This window comes from Perca flavescens, chromosome 8 (genome assembly GCF_004354835.1).
Source record: "Perca flavescens isolate YP-PL-M2 chromosome 8, PFLA_1.0, whole genome shotgun sequence".
NCBI classification, from domain to species: Eukaryota; Metazoa; Chordata; class Actinopteri; order Perciformes; family Percidae; genus Perca; species Perca flavescens.
In genome coordinates, this window is record NC_041338.1 from 31,309,005 (window position 1) to 31,330,553 (window position 21,549).

A 21,549-nucleotide genomic window follows, 5' to 3' on the forward strand; every position below is an offset into this window, starting at 1 on the left:
AGTCAACTTTATTGTCAATTCTGTAATCTGTGCCAGAAATACAGAGCAATTGAAAATTTGTTTCTCTCCAACCCACGGTGCAATAAGGACACGTACAACAAGTATAATATAAAAGATAAGAAATAAATACAAATAAAGATAAAAAAAATAAGTTATACTGTATATACAATTAAATAAGATAAGTAATATGTACAATACAGTAATACATTATAAATAGTGCAAATGTAAGGCAAAACCAAACAGTATAGAAAACTAAAGTTATTGAAAGTGTGCAATATAAAAGGAAGAGTTCCTGAGTGTCTTACAGTCTGGCTGTCTGACCTCTTGTTCCCACCTCTCAGCTCACGTCGACTAGAACTGTTCAGAATGCTCAGGTCATCAACTCATTCATGGCACCATTTTTTTCTTTTCTTATTAGGGTCTCCTGATCTACTGCCTGACCCTGTGCTTATTTTCTGCAGTGAAGTTGGAGGGGAGGAGGCTCCGAAATGCCAGCATTGTGTCTGCTTCAGCTCTGGTTTGCTGTGGGGGCCAAAGCCTCCACCCGCCTCCCTCCTCCCCAACCCTCTGATATTAAGTCAGCGCTCTCCCCTCCTCAGTAGAGACGAAATCACTTAATGTGCTTAAGAGCCCCTCTTAACAGGCGTGACTCCTACAGGGCCCCTCCTGATGTCCTGAAGGAGTACTGGAGGGGGATCCAGGAGGTTGGAAGGGGTCAGGAGGGGGCTTTAGTGGAGGGTTCAGAGGGGAAAAGGGAGAGGAGAGTTTCTCTGTGCTACTGGAGTGCAACAGAAATGTAAACTTTTTTCATGGTGCTCACCTTGTATCACCATGTACACACTGACTGCTTCATTCCACAATTCATGCATTTACCTTTTGGGGATTTCAGATGTATCGTCTGTCTTCCATGCAACTTTGGATCTAACCACATAGGATCCCATGCTAATGACATGAACAGGCAGTACAGAACCCTTGTTTGGAGTGCTATCATAAGTACATATATACAGTACATATATGAGCAAGTTTCTGTTTAAAAAAAACATATTTTGCTGTGTGTTGGACTGCCTGTTCCCCGTCTCTCTGTGTATTTTTAGCATTGGGAAGTGCAAGACTGCGAGTAGCCATTTCCTGGCCTTTGTTGCCCCGGGGGGAAGCATCTATCACTTGACATTTTTAGTGGGGCTTCTCAATTAACCCATGAAAACTGTAAAGCGTTTCTCTCCTTTTTAATAGCTCAGCAAAAGCAAGTAAATGTCTTAAATAAATGCATAATTAGTTCCAGCATTGGGCTGTCAAAATTCATTATCAGTTTACACCCATCTAAGCTAGCATTACTGTCAGGGCAACATAAATGTTTACTTATGTATTACGACCTTATTACGGGATTTCAGCATAACTCGTAAATCAGCAGCCTTTCAGATTTCTTTCTTTAACAAACTGTTGGAACATTGCTTGGATTACATTTTTACAAAGAACCACAAGTTCCAACAATTGTTGAAAAAAGCAGATCCTCTCCTGTTGCATCTTTCAGTAACTTTAAATGTATTGTAGTAATGCCCCTGAGTCCTCCGAACAAATAGACCACTTTAAGCCCAAACATAAACGCTGGGAGCTTTGACCACTGATCTCTCCCAGTGCTGGGAACCCTGGCCGCCTGTAATTACAGTGAAACATGTCAAACATCGCTACGGACCAGGCCCATGAGCTGTTTATTTGTTAAACTCGTACTTTGGAGAGCATCTGTTAACACAGCTCCTTCACTGCAGTATTGATTACGCCTCTTGTCATTTAGAAACATGCCACCTTCACCGCAACCTTCGCTGATTAGGCAGCGCCCTCATTCTTTGAGCTTTCATTGTCATCAAGAATGTTACTTAACTGACAAGAGGAGTTGGAGGAAAAAAAGAAATTGCCTTTGACGTTTATTTGATGTTTTCTGTCGAGTGCAGTTGGTGTGGCTGAGCTGGGCCTTCAGCAGGCAGAGATGGTGGAGCGAGTGACGCAGGAGCGGGCTGAGCAGTGGCTGCGCACCCAGGCTGCTCACTCTGACAGGGACTCGGAGAGGTGAGGCACTTCACGTGGGTCATAAGAGGGTGTAGGCGGTGTGACGTGTAGCTAAAATTGCTTTACAGAGTTGCCTCACCAAATTACAGAAACATTTTATTTCTAATTTACCCCTGGTAATATTTAGCCATGCGCATAGTGTTTCTTTTGTGAAAAAGAAACACTTTGTTTCTTCATGTTTTGAAATATCTGTCTCTGTGATTTCACAGCGAGGTACTATATGTGGATTATGCAGCACAGCTGGGACATTGTTTCTGGAAAGACATTTTGCTTTTTTTTTTAATCAAAATTAAACCTTTTAATGCTATGAGCACCACAAATATATCTCAAAACCTGGATAAATAAAGGCCAATCTATTTTCATGGCTAGATTCTACTAGGGTTAATATGTTTTTCTTTGTTTTTTTTTTATTTGGGTAAACTGATTCTTTAATGGACTGCTATCATTATTGGAATAATTTCTTAAAGAACCCCTCCACATATGTTTTGCTTGTTCTGCTTGGAATAATAAAGTGTCTGATACGTTTTTCCCACAAGAAAGTTAAATTTCCTCTTTTAAAATGATTAAAAATACACCTTCTCCTTCTCCTTCATTGAATGATACAAAATCTATAAATATGCATATGTTTTTCATTTTGAAAGGTTAACCGCTGACACAAAGTATCTCCTACTTCATTACAAAGTCTATTTTGAAATCGAGGGTCTATCCAGATGTGTGAATAGGTATTGAGTTTCCACATCATACTGTAGGTTGCATGCTGGGCCACGATTGGCTTTAAAACTAGTTGTGACGTCACAAAATTCTGCTTACGTTTTAAAGTCTAATTTAAGGTGAGTGCAGAGAAACGTTCTCTCTCAGCAGATGAATTTGAAAAGGCTGTCTAATGTCAAACTCTGCAGCATGCAGAGTCAAAGGGAAGTAACAATAAGTAAAATACATTTGTATGTCAAGGGGGACTTTGATTTTTGACTTCTAACAGTGGTGGGTGTTATTTATTTATTCATTTATTAAAATGGCCCATGCCTATTTCTTTCACCTTAATTAGCTGGTAATTTGAAATTTGGTAAAATCAAATTATTCGTGCACTACTGTTTTTTTTTTAATGCAAAGGGCCAAAGTATCCCCAAAATGCCAAAAGAGATAGAGAGCTGACACTTCAGTATAACTTCTGTATTTTAAAAGCAGTGACTGTAACAGAGGCAGTGAGCATGTAGGCCAGTGTGACGCCTTACCTAACAAATAGACATTAGGATTATCATACATGGCATCTGTGTTTATTTTAAGATATGTCAACGGTAATTCCATAGAACTAAAGAGGGAAAACTGCTGAATTCATTCAAAATATGCAAAGCCTTTTTGTTGTTGTTGTTGTTATCTAACCCTCAGCGAGCATTTCTTACCGGAGATCAGCTCAGATATTCTCAACGGTGGCAGAGTGCAGCTTGTGGTGAGTACACTCCCCTCCTGTTCTCCCCTGCAGTTCATTAACTTTGTGGAATGACAGCGCATCTTGATTTGAATCTTTTCTAGGGGGCAGTTACATGTACATGTATGTGTAGGTATGCAGTATTTACATTTGTCAGTCATGTCCTGCGCCGTAGGTTCCCGCTCCTGGAGCCTGTCTCATCAGCTTCGATTTGAAGGAGGCATGGGGGGGGAGGGAGGGGAGGTTAGTCTGAGGTTTAGCTCCACAGTGACACTTTCAATTGGATCAACTGGCTGCAGTTTCTTCGTTTTACTTGCAGAAATCCCAGTGTCACTTTGGAGCAGTTTTCCTGGACCCGTGAACGATACTGATGCTCGTACGCTCTTTGAAGTCAGAAACTGCAGGTCTCCCTGCGCCGCTATGGAGCAGTTTAAATTATGATCACTGGCAAGAGGAGCCGCCCCCTTCCTCCTGTTTCTTAGATATGTTCAGACCGTAGAGCCGCTGCTTGTTTAATGTTTTTCTCAAAATGCTGGACTGCTTGCGTGAGACGTGTCATGTTGGGCCTCATTTATGCGTGTGTGTCTGTGTGTTTCTGTGTGGTGCGTGCAGGCTGACCCAGGATATACAGAACGTCTACATCAGGCCAATGGATTGTGGGCCAACAGCAGTTTAGCTGCCCAGCCTTGCCAAGAGAACAATTATCCTCGCAGAAACTCTTTGGGTCGTGCAAGTGAGTCCTGTTAACTTCACAGCTGTTTTTCTACCCAAAATCATTTTTAACTGAACTTAATCAGAATCCAAAAAAACATATATATCATAAAATGTCCTGAAACACAAGACTCTTATTAATTCTGTCAGTGACTCTGTTAATAACCCTCTCTCACAATAACTGGTAATCCAGAAAAATGGTAGTAAAGAAATGTATTGCCTACGCTTAATTTAAAGGTTATTTAAGTAACTTTACTAGTCAGGCATTACTGATCAGTGTTCAGAACATTGGAAGTGTAAGTGTTATATAATTTTTTACATACAAACATGCATCCATACACACATACGACGTATGATTATATAATATATCCAGTGCATATTGTGCAAATTTATTATTTATGGCACTTATTTTTAAGCTGAGCTGACATTTGGGACATGCTCAAACCTAAGAAATCATAGATTGTAATTGTATACCTATATCTCTTTGTGTGCACATGTGTGTATATACCTGTACATTAAGCACATGTGTGTACAGATGTTTCTGTGTTTACACTCCTGCACCCATGGGTCTTGGGTCTCACAGACCTGAGTGCGCCGAGCCAGGGATAAAGGCTGCTGCTTATTCAGCCTAGACTGAGTCCACCGGTCGGCTGTTTCGGGAGGGGAGGGGAGCCATAAGGTCGAGCCGGGGACAGAGTGCCGTGAATTTCTCCTCTGACAGGAAACGGGCAGAAAAAAAAAAAAAAAAAAAAAAAAGTCCTTTCAGTGAAGAATGACTGGCTCTTCTGTCAGGAGAAGTGGGGCTCAGGAGCTTGAGTGACAAAGATGCTACTGACAGGCTGACGGCAGATGACCACTTTAAACAAGTCCAGGAATCCAAGTGAAGGAGAGCCCTGTCCCCGTTAATGAAGCTAAATTGGATTCCGGTGACGATTTCAAAATGATTTTCACGAGGTGCAGCAGGAGCCGGAGCGAGTGCCGTCGTGCTAAGCAGGCAGACTGTTGTTCTCCTCAGGAGTAAGGCCAAAAGAAAGAAAGCCTCTTTGTCTGCACACCACTTATCAAAATTGTGTAGGGCAAATTGAAATATGAATGTATGTGTAAGGCAATAGCATTTCTCAAAAAGCCAATTAGATATTTTATAAACTTGGAAAGGGCATATAATGGTCTCTGGGCTACATCATCAAAAAACCATCATATCGGAGGACATGGGTTACTTGGTTAGAATCAGGGAATCAGGGAAATAGGAATGCAACTTCTTTGACAAAAATCTTTTTAAAGTCCGCCCACACAAGTCAGGAAAAGAGACTAAAAAATAATTTATCAAAATGTTGTATATCCTTTGCTTCTGAAGTGGCATGCATACATCAAAGTGAAGGTTTAAAGCGAGAAGGTTCACTTAGTTTGCCATAGCAGTAAAGACGACATAAACACTCTATAACCAACTCTATAACCTATTGCAATGCGATACTCCCCACTTGCTGGGACGGTGCCATAAAATGCGTTTCCAGGCCCACAAAATATTTTCATTACGTGTGCAGAGGAAACCACTTAAGTTGCATATCTGCTCCCTCAATTTTGTCCACTGTTCAACTCTAATAGGAGTAAAATGATCGAAAACAATTTATTTGGTCACAGCGGTTTGGTCAAATGTGTTATCTCCGTACATTTAATAGCATGACTGCACAACTTTTGTTGAAATTAGCAACATGTGTGTCAGGTTTTGCGTTCCGTTTTTGATTTAGAACAGATAATTGGACAAAAGTCTTTATTAAACTAAATTAAGCCACCAAGGCTGGCCTAATTTTTTTGAAAATAAACACAAAAGACTACATTACACAAACCAAGAGGAGAGGAAAAGCACAGCGTTACACTACGGACATGAGTAAAATCAAAAACTAGAGAGGGGCGATTAGGTATGACTTTTGAGCGGATAGATATTCTATACAGTGTGCCAGCTGTGCAGATATTTGGAGCTAGGTCAGTACACGCAGTGCGCCCCCCACCCCCTCCAGAGCCCTCCCCGCTGTTAGGCTCCCTGTGTGGGGCGGCCGTGGAGACCGTGGTCCTGGGCCCTACACGTGGAATGCATAATGCATGGTAGAAGCGCTGCCTTTGTACTGTGTGTTTGAAAGGCTTTGTACTGATCCCCAGGTGAAATGGAAGGGCCTCTGATACAGCGCACAGCGCTCCTGGCAGTCGGAGCACACAAACAACAAACTCACCTGCTCGGACTTAAGTCTTTACAGCGAGATTGAATATTGTGTTGTCTTGAGTCTCCTGAGACACAGACCAAACTACAGTCCAAAGTTTATTCATTCAAGGGCAGAAGTTGCAAATTCCTTGTTGTTAGGTTTAAGCAACAATCTCTGTGTTAGCTGCTTGACATGAACATGAAATAATGTTCTTTATACAACACCTAATGCTTTGATAAATGGCTAAATTGATTAGCTCATTAGCAGGTAATGAGAAAAACTGTAATTTTCAATTTGTTTCATTTACCACAAAGGTGTAGGGTTGGGCATTGTTTGGATTTTAACAATTCTGATTCCAATTGCGATTCTTCCTTTCGATTCTGGTTCTCATCAATTTTCTCGATTCCAATTCTCTGAGGGGTGGAGTTGAAACGGGTCACATGCTCATTTCACAAATAAGAGGAAAGTTTTATTTTGATTCAATGGTGGGTTGCAGTTTTACAGGCCTTTTCCAACGTAAAATAAAGCCACACTGGAGCGCCGCTGACTGTGCTCCAAGGCTGTAACACAACTAGCGCCTGGCCGGTACGGAAACCAAAACTTGAATTTGGGAGCCATGATCAGATTTGAAAACTAAATCCTCCAAACGATTCCAATAAAGAAACGATTCCGATGGAATTGTAATTTTTGAAACAATTCCAAGTAGGAATCGGTTCTCGATGCCCAATCCTGCAAAGGTGTTGTGGTGAATTGCACATATTGCACAAAATCAAACCTACATCGAACAGATAATGCCCTGTAGAGTCCATGAAAGACAACACAAGACTACATTTCGACTGCAGGTGTACAAGATTTGATACATTACTTTTACTGTACAAGAGCTGTAGCAACAGTTTGTTTTGGAAGGCATAGGTAGTCCTTCCTCTAGAAACCTTTTTATGATGATTATTGATAACCCATGTTATCAAGGAAGATGAAAATGGCTCAGCGGATGTATGGTCTTTTACCAGCTCCCACATTAGGCCAATGACTAGGGACCAGGGAAGAACTTGCTTGGACGCGTGTTCTGCGTGCCAATAATCAATGTCCACAATCTGTCTGCATTTTGGTGCTGTGACCCATTTATTTTCCTGACGGCCTGCTCACCGTAGCACAAGCAATACAGTCCATTAGATTTTATTTCTGGTTTGGTTCCATTCATTTTCTTTTGCACACAAATCAAACAATGACACGCGAACCTGACACGGTGAAAAGCTGTATGCTTTTCCCCCTAGCCACACACCTGTGTGTCCCTGGCTGTTAATTAGCTATATGCCTTCCCAAAGGCAATGGTCCACCCAGTGCTCAAAACATAAACCTGCGGATTAATTAGCATCACCAACGTGGTATATAAACAAAACAAAACAAAGTTGTATAATGGCTCCTACAGGATAAAAAGCTCAGAGCTGGTCAGCAAAAATACAGTAATATCATGATTGACGCAGAGTACAAAATGAGGGCTTAACATCAAATATATAATTTTTTTAGCCGGATTGTACTATGATGGACTGATTTCACACTGCTCGATTTACATGTGAGATAGTGACGCATTTTCCTTCTATGTCTCCAGGAAAAGAGGTTCCATCTCCTCAGCGAGTCACATCAGCTCCGTCAAAAAAGGAGCGCATCTCCTACCGAGACAACCCTGTCCAGTTGAGCGGCGGCTGGGGAGGGGGCAAGAAGAGGGACAAAGTGTACAAGTAAAACACAAACTCTTCTGCTACCACGTCACTTTCTTTTGCTGGCCTCATCCAACACCCAGAGCAACTTAAAGACAGATACAGTTGGTATTTGTCCCTCTTCTAATACATATCTGTAAAAAAAAAAAAAAATGCAGCATTTTCAAAACTACGTATATGTGTATTTAGTTCAGGAAAGCATGTTTATGCAACATTTGAATGCAACGTAATGCTAACAACAACTGTGTTGTGGTATGAACAGGTATTTGTGCTAAAAACGCAAATGGAATGACTAGATTTAAACCAATAATTTCAGGCAATTTTTTCCTTCCACGAAGAAGACTTTCTTTATTTTTTATTTATAATGCCATTTAATCGCCTGTGCTGAATACCCCTGCAGCTGTTCTTTTTCAACTCAGCTGAAAACTCGAGCTCCCTGTCCTGAAAATTAATTAAACCCAATAGGACCTGGACCAGCCCAAATATCTTCAGGCAGTTCCATTATGTTGATTCAGCTCAAGTATCACTGCCTGAATGTGATCGCAGCCAACCAGCAACAAAACACATGGAACAAAATGCCACGCTTCATATGCAAATCATAGCAGAAAATAAGAACCAGGATCTTTTTAATACCTGTGGATTCGTGTGTCTTTGGATGCTGAACTGTTGTTTCTCTGCTGATTTACTCCCTTGACAAAAAAATATAGTAATTACAGTTTGTAGGCATGGGAAGAGACCCGCTTTTTCCACTTCTGCTGTGCTCTCTTAAGAGTAAAGTTTGATAAAGCCCAGAGATCCCCATTCTGTGGCTATATTTAGCTCCTGCTCGCCAACAGTGGCCTTGAAATTGCTGCTTTTATCAGCCGAGCACAAACATTGGTGTTAGAATTAGAACGATGTTTTCTTTATTTCCAGTCGTGGATTATAATAGCCGTGTCTGTGTATTTGAATTTGGAGAGCTAAGGCGTCCGTCCGCAAACACTGCCCTACCGGAGGCAGCGAACCTCAGGCTTGGAGGTTCCTCCTCCCTGGTCCACCGCCTGGAAATGATAACTTAATGAATGTCAAAACAAATAGCCTTAGCTGCAGAGTGGCTCCCTGGCAGGAAATGCACGTATGTATATTTATTTTTCTCCTGTCTTTTCACTTGCACATGTCTGGAAGGTGTGTTTTGACTGTACACGAGCTGATGGGGGATTTTTTTTGTCTTGGAGAGTGGCGTATGCCAGAAATGTGGCAGTCCTGCCCACTTGGGGATTGTTGTGAAACCCAAGAGCCCTGTCTTCTTCCAGGGGGAGACTGATTCTTCATCAGGCTCTCTGTGGGACATCAAGGGGCTGTTTCTGTCAACAAACTGTCATTACACAACTCTGGAGATACTGGAGAATTCAGATTTTTATTGCACAATCAACATGAAAAGACAGGTGACATAAAAGTACTTTCAGAGTTCTTCTCTACAACTATTGCTTCTGAAATGAGATTGTTAAACCATCATCCACCAGTCTTCATTAGATGTGTTTACTTTTGGGTTATGGGTAAATTATATGTAACCTTAGACATCCCAAATCCATTGCCTGGTGAAATGAGTGCTCCACCGCACATTTAGATACGCCGAAGAATGTCCCTGTCAGCCCAGACTGCTCTGCCAGCGTGACCTCAAGTCAGCAAATGTTGTCAGATGGGAGTCTGGTCAAAGTGCTTTCTTCAAATGCATTAAAGGACTGTAACTGTGTGCTTGCAGGTTTTTGCTAAAATTTTTGTATTTTGGAAATCTTTGCTGACCATTTTATGCTGTACAGTTTTAGATTTTTGGAAAACATTTTGTAAACAATTCTAGGCAGCCATGGTAATGCACTTTACGTAGAACAAAAAGGATGTAACTTTGAAAAAATTAACGCAGACGGACAGCTCAAGAAAATTTCAAGAGTGATTTTTTTTTAGCTAATTGCTGCCTGGAAAGATAAGTTAAATACAGTGTGGCTTGCAAAGGGATTAGCTGTAATGTAAAATATAAAAAAAAGGACTGAGGCATATTGTGATGAGGACTGTGCCTCTAGTACTAAAACAGCGCAGGACATACAATAGACAATCTACAGTACATGTGTCTGATTAAAAGGTTAACTAAAGTGTAGTTATATGTATTATTCAAGTGAATAGTAAACCCTCAAAAGACCAATGCAGTGCTTTGTATCGGAGGGAAACAGAACATTATAGTTATATCATTTTTCAGTGATTGATAGCTTTACTAAGTCGGAGCACTGTAAAATACTTAACTCCAAATCCCAGGAACACTTACCGATAAAGAAAAAATGACATAAGAGATAGTCTTTCCTTATTTGTTTCTGCCTCATGACACAATTAGCCAGTTCTTTAGCCAAAGTAAAGGCATAGCAAATGGATATTAACTCTGAGGAATGTGCAAGCTCTCCTGGAAACGTGAAACCAATTTATAAAGAAATTGGGAATAAACTCACACAAGCAGAAACTATTCTGAGCTGGGCCCTGGTAAAAGTCAAAGCTAATTTATTCCATGAACAGCAACCGCTGGCTTATAACATCACGTAGATGGTGCAGGGCAGTCACTCTCACAGAGGTTTGTAGAGAATTCATATTTTTGTTCAACAGAATCACTTAAATTTAGAAGATGTCAAGATATTTTTGACAAAGATGGTATTTATGGAAATAATTGCATGCATGTGTACGTGTGCATGCGTGTGTTTACAGACAGTATGTATCTCCAGACATATACATACATCATTTATACATGTTATAAAATGTACCAAATTTGAATTAACATAATGAAATGTATCATGAATTATATGTATATATACACACACACACGTATGTTTATATACACACACGTTGGGATATGTATATCTTTTTTAATGATAATCCATGCTTTCAATTTTGTTTTTATAATATAGTCCGTCCGTTATAATTGCATTATATGTATGTAATGCAGTGAGAGTTGAGATTATGGGCCTATTGTAGCTGAAGTTCTTCCAGTTTTGTGTTTAAATGATAAATAGCATTTTCTTATTGCTACTGGATTTAAAAAAAATAAAAATAAAACCCACTAATTGTTGATACTTTAACTCTTTGTTAACCCTTTAGTGTTCTAGGTACTTTCTGTTTTGTTATGTGCATCTCTTGATCAATCTTATTTTGTCTTTTAAATGAAATTAATATTAAAATGGAGGCTTCTAGCTATTTTCTATCTATGTTTTGTTTCGGCCTAAATCTGTTTCTTTATTTTAAAATGCAAAACATTAAGAAAACATTTTAACATTAGTGGTCATTTAAAATGTGATGTGTGTGCTTGCCTGGCCTTTCTTAATCACTGCTGTGTGCTCGGTTGATATTAATTCTGCAAAGCTGTTTTAACTGTTAGAGAGGTTATATGAAAAAAAACTCCTATGATTATTGTATTTTTATTCAAATTAGCTAAAGTCTTGTATCACAGCATCTGGATTTAGTCTGACCGACCTTGCTGCCGCGTTACTTCTGCTTTCAGTCATAGGTGACTTGTATAAGATGTGGACATGAACCCAGAGGACAGTCAAGTGACTGGGATCTTTGTCAGCGCTCAGGAATGCCTGACTCCTGGAAAAACAAAAGACAAACAAACAAAATGGAACCAAACTTTTAAAGCACCAATGAGCTGCTTTCCCTTTTTGGATATTCAGCCCCATGAGCCAAATGTTCTGCAGACTCAAATGACATTCAAAAGCTCCACAAAATGTGGGCTTTTGGGGGGAAAATACACTCTGGCCGTTTTTTTTGTGTGTGTGTTTCGTGGCTTGCCAAAATTTGAAGACATTTCAATAGATTGAATTAGACCCAAGCGTGGCTTTGGGCATCGTGATGTCATGTTTCTGCTTTCTGAAGTGGCACATTTTGGCCTCTGAGGCCCTGGTTTGGGTGGTGTTGGACTGTCATCAGTCACATTAAGACTGAAGTGAATGATAATTAGTTCAGTTCAATCATATTTTGACCATAGTAAATGCATGAATGTAATGTTATGACAAACAGGCAGTAGGGCTGGGCGATATGGAGAAAATCAAATATCACGGTATTTTTGACCAAATACATCGATATCAATACCGCAAGGATATTGTAGTGTTGACTATTGGTGCTTTCACAAAATAGATGAGATGAGATGAGATTTTTGATAAATAATCACCAGTAATTTGGATATAATGACTAAGTGGGTAAAGACAAATAATAGAACAGTTACAACAGTCTGGTAAGTTCAGAAAATAACATCACTTTACTGTAATGCAGCCTTTAAAACCAGGAAATTACAACACTTATGCCATATTACGATATCCAAAATCTAAGACGATATCTAGTCTCATATCACGATATCAATATAATATCGATATATTGCCCAGCTCTAACTGGCAGTGCGTGGTTTGATTAAAAGTGAAGGTGAAGATCCTCCAGGTGGCTCACATGACATATTGGCTGCAGCACTTTACTATAGTCGGCCTAAAGGTGACCAAACTCTCCAACTTTACAAGCCGAAGACCTACCAAACCACAATGAACTTTTCACATTTTCTCCTCAGCATGATCCAGTGTGCGAGGCCATCTTAGAAGCCCAATAAGGCACCCCCCCTGCTACTTAAGAACACCTCTATTTATTTTTATTTTTTCTCCTGTGGCACCGTGAAGCTGCAGGTAACTGCCACTGACCCCAGAGCGAACCAAAGCTATGCATGGTGTGCATCACAGGTGGTGAGGCTCCGGCTGGAGATGTGGAGGTTTGGAGATGGACTTTGGTTAGTGGAAACCTAATTCCTCCAATAAGAAGAAATAGAAGAGCCGCTCTTCGTGTCCTCTTTGTAAAAAAAAAACAAAAAAAAAACACTCCCTGTTGAGCAGCTGTGTGTCTGCTCCATGAGGGCTGCTGCCTTTAATGGAACTCTCTGGGACTTTTCTGCATGAGGAGAGTGTTTGGCCTTTAAGAAAAAAAAGTCAATACCTCATTTACAAGATATGTGAATGTCAAATTTAATATCTAATTTGATGTAATTCTTACTATATTTTCACAGAGAATAAATCGCAAAAGTTCAGATATTTCCACTGTCCCGCAGTAGTTACTGTTCACTAAGAAAAAGGCTGCCGTCTTATTTACATTTAACAGCATGGTTAAAGTTTATGCTTTTGTCGAAAAAAAATAAAATCTCATTACATTACCTTATAAATATTTTTGCAAACATATGACCCAAACACGAATTTAGAGAATACTCATTTAGTGCAATTCTTGGACATGCATGCCCCGAACTATCGAACATCGTTGTCAACAGATTCACACTAACGGACTCAAAATAAAGAGCTGACCATTTATTTATCAAGTTCTTCGGTGCAACTCGGAATGTAAATAATAGTTTAAGACGTTCTGGACATGAACGACAACTATAGATCTCAGTTTAAGCCTGAGCGTATGACAATTATATTCTCGTCCTCGTTTGTCAAAATGTCAGGAAACTTTAATAAATATCCAATTTAATTGAGACTGCGAAATGGGAAGCATGCTGCACGTGTTAATAACTTATAGGCTGCATTGCGCAATGTATTCTTAAAAAATGGATTTGGAAGCCTTGTATTCTTTTGCGCCAAACGCACATTTTCTGTAAGCTGCACTTGCTTTTTATTGAACTAACGAAAAAAAAAAAAAAAAACTAATTAAACGTGAAATTGTATTTGCTTTTTTTTTTTTTTTTTTTAAATGTATTCAGATTCGTTAATTAGTGACACCTTTCTAGACTTAAATCTAAAGTAAAGGTTGAACAAATATGGCAGGGCCCTATTATTAGAAATATAAGGCAACTAATCGGTTTGCCTCACACAAAAATCATAGAATAATAATAAAATAAAGGGATTTTGCCGACCCCCATCCCATGCATCTTTAAAGTCATTTTCAGAGCATTTTGCGGTTCACTATTCCTGTAGCAGATACAAATGAACAGCAGACCTTGAGTTTTTCAAAGAATCAGATTAAATCCCATTTGCAGTCACAATCTGTAGCTGCAGATAAATGATTGCCTCATTGTTGATGTCTAAACATGTTGTAAGTGAAAGTCAATTTTGATAGTTTCCTCTCAGAGCCGTTGAGTGGCTCTAGAATCCCTTCTGACTGCTGTTTGGTTTGGATTCAGGGCGTGGGAGGAGTTGGGATGCTGTTTCATATTCAGAGAGGAGGGGAGCTCTTTAAGGATCCCATTCGCTTTGGGGCTATAAAGACGTAGTGCCTTCAAGACAGAGCAAATTAACTCCATTGGCGAATTATTGCATTACAAGGAATCGCTCCGCTCAACGGTGCGCGACGGCGATTAGTTTTTTTCTTCTTTTCTTTTTTTTTTTTTTTTTTTTTTTAATGGTGACATTTGATTAAAGCGAGCGGATTTCGGTTAAGATGATGGAGTATATGGAGGATAAGTTTGCGTTGAAAAGCCAAACGATTAAGGCCAGCGATTACTACATGGACCAAGTCATGGAGAGCCTGGACAGCGCGCAGTACTTCACCAAGTCTTCCCCAAAATGTGTGCAGGCCTTCGGGCTTCAGAGCGGCGAACACCGCTCCTCTCCCTGCGGAGAACAAAACGGTGCGTAAAATCTTGGTTTATAACTTTGACTTTTTTGTGTGCATCTGTGTGCGAGTTGAAGAGAAAAAAAAAGAAAGAAAAAAAACTCGAGGGAAATTTAACATCCAATGTATCTGTAACCTTTCTGAGGTACGGCGTTTCTTTTGTAAGCTTTTTTTGTGAGTCATTTTAAAATTTTGAAAATCTTTTTACATTTTCTCCCACGTAGATTGTTTTAGTAGAAGACACTTAAATGATCAAAGTTGACCTATAATTCTATTATTAACCATATGAATTTTCCATATTAATTTTGCAGTCACAAGGTAATGTATATGCCTACTATAAAGATGTATTGTCATGTATTTTTTTTCAACAGCCAATTACGGTGTGCCAAAAACCGACGACGACACTTTGCACTCGGAGCTCGGGAGGTCGATGGACAGTTGTTGCACTCTGCGGGCTTCTCCGGTGACAACCGGACAGGAGAAAACGGATTTGGACGACATGGGAGACAAGTGCGACAGTAACGTGTCCAGCAGCAAGAAGAGGAGACACCGGACGACTTTTACCAGCGCGCAGCTGGAGGAGCTGGAGAAAGTCTTTCAGAAAACTCACTATCCAGATGTTTATGTGAGGGAACAGCTGGCCATGAGGACGGAATTAACAGAGGCCAGAGTGCAGGTACAGTTTATCACCAGACTCTTATTTTGTTAAGGGAGAAAAGAAACTACAAATTAAAGAAAGAAGAAATGGAGCAAAACGCCCCTATGCGTAAAATTCCAAATCCACGAATGTAGATCATAAATACACCACGAAAAAAAATATATTAAGTAATTATAACACATGTCTTGATTAAACACACACAGTTTACGCTTCTTCTTTTTTTTAAATTAACTTTACCAATGCAGAAGGATTTATTTTAACTTCAGGCTGCAGCTTTTTTTTTTTTTTTTTGGAACAGATTATTCTGCCAGAATTTGGATGGACTTATTTTCTACAAATGCCAACAAATGCCACCTCCTTTATTTTTTTATTTTTTTATTTTAATTGCTTTTGCTTTGTCTCATTTTATTTGACGTCCTATATTTTCTACTGTAGGTGTGGTTTCAGAATAGAAGAGCAAAATGGAGGAAAAGAGAGCGCTACGGGCAGATCCAACAAGCCAAAACTCACTTTGCAGCCACCTACGATTTATCAGTGTTACCGAGGACCGACAGCTACACACAGGCGAGTTGGGGCCGACGTTCATGTTTTTACTGTCGATGTTAAATCAACCTCTGATGGGAAATGTCATCTTTGTCCCTGTACAGTAGGCTATGTAGCCGTGGTGGAAGATGTATTCAGATCCTTTACTCAAGTAAAAGTACTAATACCACACTGTAAAAATACTCTGTTACACGTAAAAGTCCTGCATTGAAAATGTTACTTAAGTAGGCCTAAAAGTACGTAGGCCTATCATCAGGAAAATGTACTTAAAGAATTACAAGTACTCAAAGCAGAAAAATCCTCACATTTTAGAGACTGGAAACAGTTGTGTGTTTTATGGTCTTAATCATTTCTGCTGGACTTGTAGGCCGTTCTATTGTTGGCTAGTTTAATTTATAATAAAACACCATATTTTATTAACTACGTGTGTTTTGTGTTGTAAAAAGTCTAATTTGCAAAGTAACTAGTAACTAAAGCTGTCAGATTGAAGTTGTAGAGTAAAAAGTACAACATTGTTCTTTGAAATGTAGCGGACTAGAAGTAGAAAGTGGCATTAAAAGAAAAGAAAAGTGCCTCAACATTTGTACTTAAGTACAGTACTTGAGTAAATGCATGCGTAAACACTGCATTCCTTTTCTCTCTAAGCCCTCTCCTCTAAAATAGGCTACTTCATTTATTTAAGTCACAACAAATGGATGCTTTTTTATCTGCATGAATCAGTGCATGCCATTGCTGCTCTATCAATCACTTATTATGAAAGCCATCTTCAGATAAGAAGCTGAACACTGATTAGAGCCTCTGCCGGTGTGCCATGGCTGAGTGAATGGCTTTATATCCGATTTCATGTTAGCTGCACAATTTATCTCGCTGCTTGGACAAAGGTCAGGTACGAGATGAGGTGAGAGGAGACGCAGAATGTCACTTTGTCCGTTTGTTAGGTATTCTTTATCAGAAACTTGGATTGGGCCTCCAAGTGTTGGAGAGTAGTTTTTCAGATGGAGGTATGCGGGCTGCAGCTCCTCAGAGGGGTGTGTGGTAACATATTCATCTTACAGAAAGCAGCTGATGTGTTCAATTCAAAGAGGTAGAATTGTAAAAAAAAAAAATATATATATATATATATATATATATATATATATATATATATATATATATATATATATATATATATATATATATATATATATATATATATATAGTGTCCCAGCTCTTCTATGCCCAGGCTCAAGACCAGGTCAGAAATCTGTTGCGCTGCCTCCTATTTTCTCGCACATGTTTCTGATAGATATCCTGGATACCAGCCAGCCATACCCTTTCTTACAGCTGATCCACATTAGTGTCATTAAATGGACCGTACATGTGCTGGCAGTGGGTGTCTTTGTCTCCCTAAACACAGTGGACATGGATTGTATGCTTGTGAGGTTTGAAGAGTATTGTTTCATTTTGTTGACTGTGAGTTTTTTGGGCCAATATTGTTGTTGTTTTTTTGGGCAGACACTGAGGTCCTGCTTATCGATGACACATGTTTGTCAGGAACGTGATGGCAAAGCTGATTCTCCAGAGCTACACGTTTCGTGCTACAAAAGAAGTTTATTTAAGTGTCAGAGTGGATTTTTGGCTGCACCACATGCTCTGTTGGTCTGTGGTATTTGTTCAAATGTAAGCTATTCTTTGGCAGTAGGTGTTGTCCTTTGCTGAGCAATAGCCGGTTGGGTCAGTTTAGCAGTTTTCTGAAGATGCTGAAATTGATGAAACTAATTTGCCGGTTTAAAGGGTATTTATGTGTTTTTATTTTATGTTGGATTTATGTTGTGGGGAAGAAAGCTACAGTGGCACGTTTCAGCGAGTCATTTTGACCAGATACAATTATGGAACAAATTAATTTGCATGCTATTCACATGCTACTCACTTACACTGGCGTGTCTTCTCAGTTTGATTGAAATCTTGGCAAATGAAACCGAATGGACCGTCTCAGAGTGAATTAAGTCATCTGAATTGGATTGAGCTGTCAGTTCCTTCAACCTTTAACGTTAAAGACGGACACGCTGTTTCTGCAGACTGGAACTCCTGACTTAAAAACCGGTCATGAGGTGTTTACTGTGTTGACCGGATGGGACTATATCTGGCTTTCTGTCCTCTCTGTTCTCTCTGGCTTGTTTGCTCTCTGATCATCTAATAAAATGCCAACTAAGGCTGCGTGACTCACCTCCTCCAAAGTCATGCCACGAATAGTCTACTTGTCTTTGGAATTGTTCGGATCCGTGTGCATTCAGACAACGTTGAGACATTGAACCTTAAAGGGTCACTTTATCCCCCCCTAGAACATATTTTCTCACTTACGGCTTGCGTTATCTTGACATAGGGGTTAGTTTTGGCTTTATTTATCCATTGTGTTGTTATTTTGAGATGTCTGTCTCTGATATTTCTCCACCCCAATTTTATGCTCAAACAAATCACATTTTGAAACATCAAACAGTTCAGGTGCCTGCGTTAATCTGGATAATCCACACACATTGCTGGCATCAGTTTTTACAGGGGCTACTTCCTCTGTAGAAAGTAGTTCCAGTGGCTACTGTGCAGTTCATATACAGACAGATATCTTAAAACGTTGGCAAATAAACCCAAACTTACTGCATGCCCAACACTTAAAATTAAATTTAAAGTGAGACAATATTTCTGTGCAATATGGGTGAAACAACCTTTAACAGTTGTTTTCAGTTGATGTTAGAATTTTTTTTTCCACATATTTAAACATGTAACATAATATTACTTTAAGAGCTGCACTGCATGCACAGATCATCATTGACCAAACTCCAACTACACCATAGCATTATTTGTTTTTAAGATCTGTAGATTTCTGTAGGGATTTACTTACCAACATTTCAGTTTTTTTTATTTTTAGGCAGTATGCAGGACTTAAACGTTCCTATAAACTGCATCTGTACTGTGTGACAAATAATCTCAAATTAAAAGGTACACTTATTATCTTTTTCTGAGCTTTCAATCACATTTCATGTCCTTCATCAGCGAATAGAATGATTCAGGTGTTATTACGTGTTTATACTCTACATATATGTGTGAAGTCTGAATCCATCTATACATGCAACTCCAGAAAAAAAGATCAGTTTAAATCTTTATCTTTTTAATCTTTTTCGTATATATATAAATGTGTGTATATATGCGAAATTATCAATCTATTAAAACAAATTTTATATTATATAGTATGTGCCCCAATGGATGAAATCTATGTATGTGCCCCCAATGGATGAAATCATGAAATCAAAGACAAAAGTATCTTTTGTCTTTTGTGTCCTTGTGTCTCAGGATGCTGTGCTGATCTCATTTTTATGTTGATTTTATTTTACTGTATTTAACTTGAGAATGTTTTTATGTTACATATTGTCTGTGTTGTGAAGCAACGGATGTGGCACTGTGTCCAAGACAAATTTCCCCTCGGGGACAATAAAGTGCATTCTCTTCTTTTCTACAGGCTTTCTACCCAGTATCTAAAACCTTCTTTCACCCAACAGATTCCCAACAACCTGTGGCCGAGCCCTGCTCCCGGTGGCTCTGTGGTTTCCTCCTGCATGCTGCCCCGAGGCTCCCCCCCCTGTGTCACCTCCTACTCGCACTCCCCTCGCTCGGCAGCCGGTGCCGCCGAGCACGGCTACATGGGCTTCCCCAATCAGCAGAACCAGTTCGGCCATGTCTCCCTCAACAACTTCTTCAGTGCAGATTCCCTCCTCACGCCGGCCACCAACGGTCACCACGCCTTCGAAACCAAGCCCGAGTTTGAGAGGCGTTCGTCCAGCATAGCCGTGCTGCGAATGAAGGCCAAGGAGCACACGGCCAACATCTCGTGGGCCATGTAATCAGGGCTCCTGTGCGTGTCTGGAAAGATTGGATCATGTATGGGATTTAAAAAAAAAATTTGCTGTTTGTACCAAGTGTAAGAATTGCCCAAATAGTCTGAAATCATATTCAAAACAAGCTGTTTGTCACTCACGGTACAGATCTAACAACATTTCTTTTGTCATCTACAGATTAGATGTCACTATTTTTTGTTGTCAATGAAAATCGGCCACAGAGCTATATCATACTGCCCTGCTATTTAGTTCTGCGTCTCTGACCAACATTTTATCTACTGACTCAAGAAGATATGGTCTGGATAAAGTGCGTAAATGGAAAATGTATTAGGATTCGTGGTTCTCTGCATATTCCAAAATCTGCAAGTCAATAAGCTCAAGCTTGTAAAAAAAAAAAAAAATGAAATAGCCATAATGTTGTGTTACATCAGCTGTGTCTCCGGTCTGAGGCAGATCTACATTAGGGCAGACTGATACTGTCGTTAAAATACTTCCATACATAGATACATAAGGGAGGAGATGGTCTAGACCTTCATGTAGCTTAACTAAACAATACATTGATATCATTCAGATGATCAGGGTAATGTCCAGTGCATTGTTTTAAAGCCTGCAGTCCTTTCTGGTCAGACCAGACGGCTGATTAACCCTCGTGATCTGTGGAGTTGAGAGCTGTGATGTGAATAAGCTTTCTTTGTTGTTGTTTTTTAATGGGGGTCGAGGAGTCCTCAGCGTTGCCTCTTTTTCTGAGACTGAAAGAAGTGTGAGAGGGAGGGGAAGCAAGAAGAAAAACTCCAGGCTCCAGTGGGATTTGATCCCAGTGCGGGCACGTTTGGACCGAGAGGGAGGGGTCCCAAACCACTACAGCATTTTCTAAGCACTGTGAAAAAGAAAAAAAAAAAGCTTTCTTTACCTGCGCCTTTCGTCTTTCTCCCTTGTTCCAGCGCAGGACTGAAGACGAGCAGCGCGGAGACAAACTAACTTGACGTACTGACGTGTCTGTGTGCTTTGCAGCAAAGCTCTGTAATCTCTGTCATCTGGCAGAGGAGGCAGGTTTTAAAATTGTTGTTTGTGTTGTAAATGTATCTGCCGGAAGTATAATAAATGAATGTCACTTGATTCCAGCATGGTTGCACTTTTTAAAGAAAACATTACAGTGTTTAAAGCAGGGGTCTTCAACGTTTTTTAAACCTAGGACCCCTTAACTGAAAGAGAGACGGAGCAGAGACCCCTTCTACTAATATTGTATAAAATGAAGTTGCATATTAAACTGGTCCTACAATAACGTGTGGGCGGCCTGAAGCATTTATATACCTTTTTAGCGCATGGAATGCTAATAATAATTTTGGGCATGATTTTATAACTCATCTTTTAATGTTACACACAGTGAATCCTTAGGATGAACTGTATCTGTGTGTGGCTATCTTAGTGACTACCTTACCATTAGGCTAGGAAGCCTATAATCAGTGGGGATTTATATTTGCTAATAATATGTTGGATTCATGTTAAGACATTTTAATTTGAAAAAAACTTTCAAAAATTAGCAATAATTTGCAGTGACTCTGAGGACCCCCTTAGGGGTCCCGGACCGGGATCCCCTGTTGAAGATCTCTGGTTCAAAGGATTCGTCTGGTAAGATTCTCATTTTTCTTATCGTCAGCAAAATCTCCTTAGAATCCAAAAGAAACAATGAACGCATCTTACTAATAAGTATTCAACGGTGTGGATCATTTCATGTGTTTTTATTGGGTTTTGGACACGGACCGAGGTTTTGGAC

At 39.7% G+C, this 21,549-nt stretch overlaps 2 protein-coding genes across 2 annotated transcripts in view; both read left to right on the forward strand.

Moving 5' to 3' along the window:
* The window catches only part of lrriq1 (leucine-rich repeats and IQ motif containing 1), a 43,784-nt gene extending 33,936 nt beyond the window's left edge, over positions 1 to 9,848 (forward strand). The window contains exons 17-20 of the mRNA XM_028584161.1: positions 1,950 to 2,064; positions 3,451 to 3,511; positions 4,103 to 4,223; positions 8,006 to 9,848. Coding sequence (XP_028439962.1) covers positions 1,950 to 2,064; positions 3,451 to 3,511; positions 4,103 to 4,223; positions 8,006 to 8,139 — 431 coding nt within the window. The 3' untranslated portion in view covers positions 8,140 to 9,848. The remainder of the gene's footprint in view (positions 1 to 1,949; positions 2,065 to 3,450; positions 3,512 to 4,102; positions 4,224 to 8,005) is intronic.
* Positions 9,849 to 14,373: 4,525 nt separating this feature from the next.
* On the forward strand, positions 14,374 to 20,815 carry alx1 (ALX homeobox 1). Its single transcript, XM_028586040.1, has 4 exons — positions 14,374 to 14,724; positions 15,080 to 15,384; positions 15,802 to 15,930; positions 19,440 to 20,815. Exons 1-4 carry the CDS (start codon positions 14,535 to 14,537, stop codon positions 19,779 to 19,781), a joined length of 966 nt encoding a protein of 321 aa, XP_028441841.1. The 5' UTR covers positions 14,374 to 14,534; the 3' UTR covers positions 19,782 to 20,815.
* The last annotated feature ends 734 nt before the right edge of the window (positions 20,816 to 21,549 follow it).